The sequence below is a fragment of the Megascapheus bottae genome, chromosome 7 (genome assembly GCF_031878675.1).
Source record: "Megascapheus bottae isolate mThoBot1 chromosome 7, mThoBot2.hap1, whole genome shotgun sequence".
NCBI classification, from domain to species: Eukaryota; Metazoa; Chordata; class Mammalia; order Rodentia; family Geomyidae; genus Megascapheus; species Megascapheus bottae.
This window is the reverse complement of record NC_143515.1, coordinates 57,814,756-57,827,276: the sequence shown is the minus strand read 5'-3', so window position 1 is coordinate 57,827,276 and position 12,521 is coordinate 57,814,756. Positions and strand designations below refer to the sequence as shown.

At 35.5% G+C, this 12,521-nt stretch overlaps 1 protein-coding gene across 6 annotated transcripts in view; it reads right to left on the bottom strand.

Moving 5' to 3' along the window:
- Map4k3 (mitogen-activated protein kinase kinase kinase kinase 3) overlaps positions 1-12,521 on the bottom strand; it is a 132,548-nt gene that overhangs the window by 42,022 nt on the left and 78,005 nt on the right. For 3 of the 6 annotated variants that reach the window (XR_016536268.1, XM_090337081.1, XM_090337086.1), the window contains exons 15-17: positions 11,525-11,587; positions 3,090-3,148; positions 1,452-1,484 (exon numbers count right to left, since the gene is read on the bottom strand). Coding sequence is in view for 5 of the 6 variants with exons in the window: in XM_090337081.1 (XP_090193207.1) it covers positions 1,452-1,484; positions 3,090-3,148; positions 11,525-11,587 (155 nt within the window). In the remaining variant the exon portion in view is untranslated. The remainder of the gene's footprint in view (positions 1-1,451; positions 1,485-3,089; positions 3,149-11,524; positions 11,588-12,521) is intronic. The other 3 variants (XM_090337083.1, XM_090337084.1, XM_090337085.1) reach the window with 3 other exon arrangements.

Sequence of the window (12,521 nt, the reverse complement as noted above, 5' to 3'; positions counted from 1 at the left end):
ACTCTTGAGACTCATCTCCAATTTAACACTAGAAAACCGGGCAGGGCCTGATGGCTTATGCCTGTCATCCTAGCTACTCAGGATGCTGAGATCTGAGGATCAAGGGTCACAGCCAGCTCGGGCACAAAAGGACCTGAGACTCTAATCTCCAATTAACCTCTAGAAAATGGGGAAGTGAGGCTTGGCTCAAGAGGAGGGAGTAGCCTTGAGCTGAAGAGTTCAGGGACAATGCCCAGGCCCAGGGGTAGGGTGGTAGCCTTGAGCTAAAGAGCTAAGGGACAGCACCCAGGCCAAGTTCAAGCCCCATGACCCACCAAAAAAACTAAAACAAACCAAACCAAACCGGAAGTGACACTGTGGCTCAAGGGGTAGGGTGGTAGCTTTGAGCTGAGGAGCTCAGAGACAGCACCAAGTCCCAGAGTTCAAGCCCCATGACCAACAAAAACAAAAAAAAAAACCCCAAACCCCCAAACAAGAAACTATTTCTCTAAAACTGAAAAGCAGTTTTCTAATATTCACTTCTAATGTGGTCAGTAATTATTTACAGAGTAAAAGCCATAAATAAGAGTAGCTAGTATTTCCTAAGGCTTAAATGTTTTACAATTAATTTTACCCTTATTACCTTGAGGCAGCCACTACTACAATCACCATAGCACAAAAGACAATGAAAATAAATTTCTCAGTTAAGTGGGTCACACTAAGAGCCAATTCTGACTGGATATGGTCCTTATTATACTTCATTCTTTTTCACTACTGAGGTTGTCAGAACTATCTTTTAGAACCATTCTCCATATTAAAAACATTACACAAGTTTTCTTTAAAAATAACTTTAAAAATAATTTTGTTGCTTTTTATATAAATGGCCAAGAGTTGATCCCAGTAAAATTAGAATTCAAAGGAAAAGATGGCAACCTAATATAGTTAAAACACATGCCTCTGTGTGTGTGTGTGTGTGTGTTGGTGTGTGTTGGTCCTTGGCACTGTCCCTCAGTTGTTTTTGTTCAAGATTTGTTCATTATCACTTAAGCCACAACTCTACTTCCAGCTTTTTGGTTGTTAATTGGAAGTAAGAGTCTCGTGGGCTTTCCTGCCCGGCTTGGCTTCAAATAGCAGTCCTCAGATTTCAGCATTTTGAGTACCTAGGATTACAGGCATGAGCTACAGTCTCTCAGCAAAAATACATGCTTTCTATTTTAAAAAAGTTCCTATGCAACAATTATAGTTTGATAGTTTGACCTGGAATAGGTAGTAACCCATCAATGGAAATCTGTCTGCCTGATCACCTATGGAGAAAGCAGGAAATCCTGTGAGTTTTGAAACACTGCCTAGTCACAAGAATAAAGCAGACATATCAATACAGTAAGAGAAGTGCTACATCCATGCTCATGTCACATGTATGTATACACCTATACATGAAACACAGCCAAAGGGCAGACTTTTGGTCAACCTACCTTGCCAATGATTCGTTATATAGAATACAGTTCCTTAAGCAGGGATCCAATTAATTGAAAAATGAAGGTTGGGCAAATTATTAATATTTTACCTAGCCAAAATAACTACATACTACTATATCTAACAATAAAAACCAGACAATGAGAACTGTATATATATATATATATATATATATATATATAGTGATAGGCCATTTTATCTTGTATTGTTAAGTATATAGCTAAAAATAATTTCTAATGAACCAAAAGTAAAAGAAAATAGCTTTCAAATTATTCTGTCTCTTCTAATATACCAAAATTTGGTGGCAAAAAACTAGTGGCCTCCTGTCAGAGAAAATAATATAAAAACTCCACTAGAATTACTAGGAAATAGTAATATAAAAGACACAATGAAGCTCTTTATTTGCTAGCCTACAATGACGTAAACTATTCCTTGGTATCTACCTAGACAAGTAATAAACAAGAAATAGTTACAATTTTGTAAAATTACACTTAATACCAAGAAAATTTTACAAATATTTTCTATTTTTAAGACAGAGACCAAAAAGATCAAGGCTTAATTTTATGATTAAGACTAATAGTAATAAAACATGAAATTTTACATGGAATTCAGATTAGATACAAAGCTAATAACTTCTTTAGGTTATTTAAAGCTCTTTCTTTAGGGAAAAGAAAATTTAAATTCTTTTAAAGAAAATCATAATTTGAGGTCGGGAGTTTGGCCTAGTGGTAGAGTGCTTGCTTGCCTAGCATGCATGAAGACCTAGGTTCAATTCCTCGGTACCACATACATAGAAAAAAGCTGGAAATGGTGCTGAGGCTCAAGTAGTAGAGCTCTAGCCTTGAGAAAGTCTAAGGACAGTGCTCAGGCCCTGAGCTCAAGCCCAGGACTGGCAAAAAAAAACAAACAAAAAAACCCAAAACAAAAAACCCCCCAAAACTTCATAATTTTGTATCTTTAAAACTCCGGTTGTTGTCACTGTCAACTGTGTAACTTAAACAGGCAAATATGTTATGTCTCAACTTCATGATGGAACTTCCCTAGGTGATGCCTGGTATGGAATAGGTATTGATTAGCTGCTCAACTTCTTTCTTTCTTCCTTTTTCTTTTCTTTCTTTCTTTGTGCAAACTAGGCAAGCACTGTACCACTAGGCCAAACTCCCAGCCCTCAATTTATTTCCTTCATGAGTTGACAAGTTTTAAGACTTCAAATATATTTTAACTATTATTCACTTTTTAAAAGACTAACAGATAAAAATAAAAATTCTAAATAGTTTATATAACTCCAGATGATTTTACTGGCCAACATATTTGACAAAGGTTGGTATAGAAAAAACAGGTCAGTTTTAGGAAGAAAAAACCAACTGTTGAAATATCCACATTTATCTTCAGTTGCATTATATTTGTTATTCTATAACAAGTAAGATCAGCAAAATGGTATTGTGATATAAAAAATTAAATTCTCTCCATTATGATAATTAGAAGTGCTATAAATGACAACAAGAGAATCAGAAGAAAAAGTTATGGCATATTATAAAATGTATTTACCAGCCCAATACAACTTAGAATCTTAAATATAAAAATACTATACTAATTAGTGTTGAATTGAAATTAAAATTTAAAAGACCTTTACTTACTTGTTTCCACCTAAAAAGTAATTACTTTGGTGTCCTTGTCCATATTCTAGTTGTAGGTCCTAGTAGTAGAAAATGAAACATTCAGAATAATAATGTTATAGCACATATTACAGCACATACACACATTAATACATATTACTTTTAAAAGAGAAATCCCAAGTCTCAAATAAATCTGTATTGCTATATGCTCTTTAAAAAAGAAAGGCATGGCAGGTCTTATAATAATAAAAGATATATTTGTAGTCCTGATTTTTAAAATTATTTGAATATTTTCCTAGGAAGCTTTCCAAATGGCATGCATGTTTCAGCTGTTACTGTATGCATATGCGTATGCGTGCGTGTGTGTGTGTGTGTGTGTGTGTGTGTGTGTGTGTGTGTGTATGTGTGTGTGTGGGCATGCATGTATATATATGTGTGTGTTTTAAGAAAGAAAAAGACTATAATGAAGTAAAAATGATCAGAGAATAAACAACAAAAATACTGGTTTGCGGGCCGGGAGTTTGGCCTAGTGGTAGAGTGCTTGCCTAGCACGCACGAAGACCTGGGTTCGATTCCTCAGTACCCCACACACATAGCAAAAAGCCGGAAGTGGTGCTGAGGCTCAAATGGTAGAGTGCTAGCCTTGATAAAGTCCAAGGACAGTGTTCAAGCACTGAGCTCAAGCCCAGGACTGGCAAAAAAAAAAAAAAATACTGGTTTGACTCTGAACATAGCATCTAAAAACTATGTATATATACACATTCATATATCTTCCTCTATAGTCTCATACAGGTAATTTTTTGAAGACAGAAAACTGGGTGCTATCTTTCATGTAAATTATACACATGAATCTTTACCTATACAAGATTATAAATTGCATAAAAGGGAATTTTAAAGAATATTTTAAGAAACAAAACTTCAAAGGAATACTAAGGGAGTTCAATTATTTAAATATTTCAACTGAATGCTACTGCATGTTAGAGTGTTAAGAACTATATATGTTCAGTCAAATACCTTCTTAACAAAAACAAAGGTACTTTCCAACATTCATAGAAAGAATAAAGCTTCCTTTTCTCTCCTTTTAAAGAAGCACTGTATTCAAGCAATATTTTTATTTATAAGCTGGATTACTTAAAAGATTAAGTATTACTTTCAATAAAACAGCAAAAAGTTGCTTTTATCAACTAGTGTCAGGTGCATGATAAAGATGCAAAAGCTAAGAGACAGATGTCTACTTTGTACCCACAGAGCTCTTCTAGTATTCATACTATGTTTTAATTACTTTCAAGCCTGTTATAGCCAGGCTGCCACTACTTAATGAAAGAGTACAAGGTCAAATCTACCTCCTTTCCCCACACCATGTCCTGAAAATGTTTAGATGCCATTTATTTTCCTATAAATAAATAGCACTTTACCCATGTTAAGATACCCATAAATAATTAGATCGCTAAAAATACTAAGCTTAGCTGGACACTGGTGGCTCATGTCTACACTCAGAAGGCTAACATCTGAGGATTGTGGTGGTTTGAAGCCAGGAGGGAAAGCAAAGTCTGTGAGATTCTTATCTCCAAAAAAATTACTCTAAAAAGACAGAAGTGGTACTGTGGCTGAAGTGGTAGGATATTAGCCCCGAGCCAAAGAAATTCAGGGACAGACCCAGGCCCTGAGGTCAAGCTCCAGGAATGGCTAAAAAAACCTTCAAATGCCAAAAAAAAGAAAAAAAGAAAGAAAAGAAAAAGAAAAATCAACCAACTAAAAAAAAAAACTAAGCCTAAGAATAAGAGCACTCTAAGCATATTTAGGAAAAAAGCACTTTAGTAGACAGAAAAGAACACATCATTAAAAAGATTAGTCAACTGTAATAGTGGCACTAACATGAAATTCTAATGAAAATACTAATCTCAATAAGTATACTTCTAAGTTTAGGTTTATTTTCTTTCTTTTCTTTTTTCTCTTTTTTTTTTTTTTTGCCTGTCCTGGGGTTGGGCTCAGGGCCTGGACACCATCCTTGGGTTTTCTCAAGGCTAGCACTCTACCACTTGAGCCACAGCACCACTTCTGGCTTTTTTCTAGGTATGTGGTACCAAGCAATCGAACTGGGGTCTTCATGCATGCTAGGCAAGCACTCTACCACTAGGCCAAACTCCTAACCTCAGGCTTATTTTCTACAAGTATAGGCAACTGAGACCTCCAAACAGACCAGAAACACCTTTAATAATTAATATAATCTCTTAAATCTTTAAATGAGAGCTTTCAAAGGTACACATTTATTCTGAGTAAAATCAGATGGTTTCCAGTTTAGCTGGACTCTAGTGGATCATGCCTGTCTCCTACCTACTCTACTCAAACTGAAAACTGCAGTTTGAAGCTAGCCTGCCTGGGCAGACAAATTATATTCTTATCTTGAAGTAGCAAAAAGCTAGAAGCGGAGGTGTGGCTGAGAGTGGGAGAGCAATAGCCTTGAGAAGAAAAGTTGAGTGACAAGAGGTCTTAAGTTCAATCCCCAGTAACATCATTTATTCATCTATGACATACATCATTTGATGCATGACAATTAGCAGGCTAATATTACTTATTAAAAATAGGAAATAAACTGAGATCAGCAGTGTACTCAAGGAGGTAAAGTAGGTAAAATAGCTAAAGCAATATTTTAATAGAGAATTGGACATTTACATTCTATATTATTCTAGAGCATATTTTTATAGAATATGTAGAATATATATTATAGTCTATTCTACAGTTTGTATAGAATAACATTCAAACCAAAGGAGGAATTGTAGATACATTTAAGTTTGATGATTAAATATGTACATATAAAGCTAAGAGGTGTACTTTTTTGGGGGTGGGGGAAGAAATGCCAGTCCCAAGGTTTGAACTAAGGGCCTGGGAACCTGTCCCTAAGTATTTGTGCTCAAGACTAGAAACAGTTCCACTTTGGCTTTTTGGTGGTTAACTGGAGATAAGAGTCTCACAAACTTTCTTGACCAGGCTGGCTTTGAATTACCTAGCCTCCAGGGTACCAACAATAACAGGTGTGAGTCACCAATATCCAGCAAGAGGCATGTTCTTTATTAATAATTTCTATTCCTTAAATTAAGTTGTGCTATAGCAGTCATGGAGAAAAAACCCCAACATGGTAATTATAATCATCAAGTGCAGTAGAACAACAAAGTTTTCTAGTATATACCTAATTTCTGTAATATAACTATTATTTATTTTTCACTTCATTCAGCCAGGAATTCATTCAGCCAGCAAATTAGACAAGGAAAAAGAGAATAAAAAAACCCCACAGATCAAGTCAATAATTATTATCTTCAGGGTAGTCTAAGACTAATTTAAAATATTTTTCAAAAAAGATTTGGAAGAAATTCCGTATTTAAAAAATGATACCAAAATTATGGTAACCAAGTGCACAAAATAATTCAAGATGATGGTATCATTCAATTACCCTCTATAATTTTTTTTTTTTTTGCTAGTCCTGGGGCTTGTACTAAGGGCAAGAGTGCTGTTCATGTATGCTCTCTATCACTAGTCAAACTCCTGGCCCCAACCCTCTGTAATTTTATAAACTAAATTAAAATATACTAGAGAAAACAAATATAAAAACATCAGCAGCATTCATTAGGCATCAATGACTAATGACAAATGACAAGTAGCAACATGGGGTTGAAAACATGCAGTGAATATTATAGTTTTAACCTGAAGGTGTAAATAAAAGTTCAAGATGATTATCCTAGCACACTTAAAATAACTTTTGAAGCAAGAAAGTCCTCATCTCATGGTTCCTTTGAATGGAATAGGACACTTTCTACACTTAGGATGGAAATTCAAATAAACATAAAATGTACAAAAGAACACAGGAGGTAGTATGAAACACCAGAAAGGGAAAATAAATATTATCAACCAAGTCTTATTCCAGTCAATACCCTTGGGAGATAACAAAATTTATACCTGATTAAAAAAACAAACAGCGGAAGTCAACAGAGTTGATGAAATTGACTACAAAAACACAAAACAAAGAAAACTTGAGCAACATATCTAAAAGGAGAGAAAAGAGAAGCTTTTATAGTTAGCAAAGTAAAGAGACAATTGTGGCATGAATAAGGTCATTCATTAGTGAGAAAATTTCAACATAGTAGACAATTTATAGAAAGAGGGAGTAAACCCAAGAGTTTTTTTTGTTGTTGTTGTTGGTCTTGGGGCATGGGCGTTGTCCCTGAGCTCTTCAGCTCAAGGCTACTGCCCTACTCCTTGAGCCACAGCACCAGTTCTGGTTTTTCTAGTCGTTAGCTGGAGATAAGTGTTTCACAGTCTTTAGTGTCCTGGCTAGCTTTGAAGATCTTCAGATCTTCAGCCTCCTGAGTAGCTTGGATTACAGGCATGAGCCACTGTGCCTGGCTTGAACTCAAGAGTTTTACACAGAGTTTCACCAAAAAAAGGGGGGAGGGGACACTTAATAATCACACAGAATTCTGACAAAAGCAGACTGAGGGCCCTCAAACTGAAGATTATGATTTTTGTGCTATAGGCTTAAAAACAATAAAATAGGTAGACCTATTTTCTAGTGCAATGATTCTGATGCTAATTCAAAGCAATCATCATATTTTATGTATACCTTAAACAGCAAGTTTTTTTAGGGGGGGGAGTAAATGTTCCTTTGGGGCCTCAAAGATTCAGTTGTGTCAACTCAGTAGAGAGCCAAAAATTTTGGACTGAGCAGGTTTTTAGTGGCTAGCAACATGCATTTTTAAGAATGAAAATAGTGGCTGGGAGTTTGGCTTAGTGGTAGAGTGCCTGCCTAGCATGCATGAAGACCCAGGTTCAATTCCTCGGTACTACATATACACAGAAAAAGCCGGAAATGGTGCTGAGGCTCAAGTGGTAGAGCCCTGAGTTCAAGCCCAGGACCGGCAAAAAAAAAAAAAAAGAATGAAAATAGTTATGAACACTTTACCTATTAGTACAACTATTTTCAAAATCAAACCAAACAAAAAATATGAAGTGTTAAGGATGTTCAAAAGTTGGAACCCTTGTACACTGTTGGCGGGAATATAGTAGCTAGGGAAAAATGTAGTAAAGTTTGGGCCAGAAGCCTGGCATAGTAGTAGAGTGACTGCAGAGCATGAACAAAGCCCTGAATTCAAATCATTGGTATCACATACACAGAAAAAAAAGCTGGGAGTGGTGCTGTGGCTCAAAGGGGGTAAAGTTCTATCCTTGAGAAAGCCCAAGGACAGTTCCCAGGTCCTGAGTTCAAGCCCCAGGACTGAAAAAAAAAAAAAAAACAACCCAAACCAAAACCAACAACAAAAAACCCCCCCAAAAGTAGGGAAGCTTCTATCTTTTTCATATATTTTTTTATTGTAATCAATAGAAGGGTTACATTACATTTTCCAGATAGAAGGTGCATTACTTCACAAACACTGATACCCTTTCTCATGTTTTGGTCTCCATTTCCGTCCCCCAAACAAGTAGGGAAGTTTCCTAAAGAAAACTAAATGCAGAATCATATGACCCGATAATAATATGTAATAATATAAAAGCATGTCCATGGCCATATCATTCACAGTAGCCCCAAACCAGAAGCAGCCTATGTGTCGGTCAATGGATGAACAAACAAAATGTGTTTTTTTTTTCAAGAAGTGGAACATTTTTGAATATCCAAATAGAAATTATAGCCCTAGCACTACTGGAGACTGAGACCTGAGAATTTATAGTTCAGAGTCAGTCCAGGCAGGAAAGTCTGTGTGACTCTTATCTCCAAAAGAGCAAAAAAGCCTGAAGTGGAGCTGTGGCTCAAGAACTAGCCTTGAGTGAAAAAGCTAAGGGATAGCACTTAGGGCCTGAGTTCAAGCCTCAGCACCCTCACAAAGCAAGAAACAAGTAAATTCTGACACATGCTACAAAATGGAGGAACCTTAAACATATTACGACCTTATGCTAAATGAAGCTAGCTAATTACAAACAGAGTTTCAAACAGTATGAGATTCCAGAATAAAATTAGTAAAACCAGACAGAATAGTGGCTGCTGAGGGGCAGTGTGGCATAGGGAATAAATAGGGAGTTTTTAAATGGGAATACAAGTTCAGTTAGGAGAGAAGAAAATATTGGTTAAATGATGATAGTTACATAATGTGAAGGTACTTAATGACTATATCATTAGAAAAGTTAAAATGTAAATTTTATGATATGTTTAATAGTAAAGCAACCAATCAGGGAATTGTGGTACCACTAGCTGACAGCAAGATAAGCTGATAAAATCAAAACCTACCAGGGGGTGCTAAACAAGGAGAAAGTAAAGAGAACAAAAGAATGAGGAAATAAAGACTTTGATCCACCAATCAGAAAGCTGTTTAACTCTCACTTTTTGACCCAAGGCCAGCTTCTGATGGAGACAGGCTTACTTCTCTTCTAATAATTTTTTTTACTTACGTTTACATCACTTATCTTTACTTATGTTTGCATTTTGACTGAATTCTCTTGCCAATGCAAGGTTACCTTAAAAATTCCTAACATATTTGGTGTATTGGTCCAGAAATTTGGGATTAGGTATGTCTTCTTCTATGTATATTTTATTGGGGGAGGGAAGGCAGAGATAGGTGCAAAGGTAGAAGGTAGGGGGTGGATTATACTATAGGACATATATGGAGAGAGGGAAGAAAGGGATAAAATAGAGAGGGAGAATATGAATAAACATATCTAACATTAAAAAGCATAACCTATCAAACAACTGCTCCCTCCCACGATGTTGGATGGCAGAAACAGTAGTACAAGGATTTAGGTTTGAGCCTGAAGCAGAATGCTAAGGAGGATCAATTCTGTTATTCTTATCCAAAGAATGACAAATTTCAAATTCTTTGTATCTTACATCTCAATTGCAGAACAAAAATAAGGGAACAGGGGCTGGGAATTTGGCCTAGTGGTAGAGTGCTTGCCTAGCATGCACGAAAACCCATGTTTGATTCCTTGGTACCACAGACATAGAAAAAAGCTGGAAATGGGCTGAGGCTCAAGTGGTAGAGTGCTACGCCTTGAGAAAGTCCAAGGACAGTGCTCAGGTCCTGAGCCCAACCCCAGGACTGGCAAAAAGAAAAAAAAAAATAAGGCAACAGTCATGTGCCACTTAAGGATTGAGACACACATTACAAAGGAGTCTTGAGATAATTTCCAGCATGCATCACAGTGTAAGGCAATGATGTCCATAGGTAATAATTAAATGGGCCCATCATATACAATACATTCTCTAGGGTAGACTGAAATGTCATTAGTCAGCACACGACTATATATTTCAAATGCTTAGCATACACCCGTTCCATCCTGAAGAACCCACCATGGTTCATGTACAATCAATCTCACAGAAACCAGATAAACCATACTAGCCCAAAAGTGCCTCTCCTTTGGTGAACTCTCTAGTATACATCACAAGTCAATTTCTTACCAGTAGGTGCCAAATGACCACCATTTTGCCAGGGTACCATGTATGTTGTTTCACGATTAGAATTTACATGTGCATTTTTATCCAACAAGATAGCAACTCTCCACTAAAAAAAAGTATGTCTAAAATATCATATAATCTACAAATGTCAAAAGGCAAGGATTTAAAGACGTATGTACTAGCCCTGAATCAGAGATATGTAATAAAGATGCAGAGGGAAAAAAAGAAAAAGACAATTGCATTTAATGAGCAGAAAATAGAATCTAGGCATAAACTGGGCCAACTGGGGGCTCTGGCCAGCCAGAGATAAAACTAACTATTTAACAACAACTGTTAAAGTTACTATGTACTTATTATCTACCAGAATCTCCCAGTTGTCTCATGTAATCATAAGACAGTCTTAATATTTCTAACTTTAGAGATGCTATGTAATCCATTTTGTTTCTGACTGGATAATGCCACAAAACTAAAATTTTATCTGAGAATGATTCCACAGTTAAGTTAGAAATAAATTATTTAAAAAACTGATGTATAATGTAATGTAGAAATGATATGTACATAAAATGTAATATCTAAAGTTTTATATATGAATGTATATATATGCATATTTATGAGGCTATTAAAACAGTATCAACATTAAAACTAGACATTTTTGCAGGGAAATGCCCATATATTTTTTCTTTCATCTCAAAAGATAATTAAAAATTTTGAAAATGAAAAATTAAAACCTGTACAACTAAAAATTTAATTTATAAAAATTTAAATTATAAAAAAACTTTCATGAGTGAAAATTTAAGTATTAATACTTTTCATAAAAAGTGAATACAACCTTATATTTTATTACAGCTTTATACTTGGGTAGATTTATTGATTTGTTAATGGAAAAACTGCTGGACTTGTTAATATACAGAAGCTTGCTAAATGCCAAGCTTTAGTATTTAAAACTAAATAAAATATTTGATCCTAGAAAAAATAAAAACTAAGACAATGCTGACAAAGAAAATCAGAAGTTGAGAAATACCAGATTAGATCTTGCAGTGTAGTATATTTCTTCTGAACTGTCGAAAAAACCTTCACTGTCGGGCTGTTTAGCAGAGAAACCCAAGAAACCCAGGTTATTTACACTTAGACTAAAAGCCACAAATTCACAAAGGGAAACTCACAAATGATGTTACATCCTGATAACATAATTTTATTAAGGCTAATGCAAAGTCTTTAAATTAAATTAAGCAGCTGCTACTTTATAATGCAGTTACTAAATTAGTACAGAATGCAAATACATGCAATGCCAACTTAAAAAAGAAACAGAAAATAAATGCAAACTGCCTTAACAAAATATAATTAGCATTTACTTAATCTTCTCTATCTCTCTATACAAATGTCAGACTTTAGTGTTAAAATAGGATAATTTGAAGACTTTTCCTCTTTTTTTCTTTTTTTTTTATTGTAATTAGTAAAAGGGTTACATGATATTTGCCAGATAGAAGGTGCATTAATTCACGTACATTGATACCCTTTCACATGTCTTGGTACCCATTTCCCCCCCCCCCCCCGGACTTTTCCTCTTTTAAGACTTTTTTTCTTCAGGCTGATGCACTGAATTACTAGCAACTCTTAAGATAAAGGCTGAGGACTCTCTGCATACCTTTCAGTCAATTAAGTTAAATTAAGAATTCCATTAAGAGGAAAGTTCCTACTTGTGTCTTTATTAACCTTTAATTTTTTTCTGTCAGTTGTGGGGCTTGAACTCTTAGCCTGGGTGATATCCCTGAGCCTCTGTGCTCAAGGATAGCACTCTATTCTGTTTTTTTACTAGCTAATTGGAGGTAAGAGTCTTATGGGGACTTTTCTGCCTGGGCTGGCTTCAAATTCCAATCCTCAAATCTCAGCCTCCTGAGTAGCTAAGAGTACAGGTTTGAGACAACCAGCCTTTGTTTTTATTTATTAAATAAGAAAGGAAGAATTTATTTTTATTTATTAAAGAAAGGGAGAAGTGTAACATGTAATCTTAACTCTGG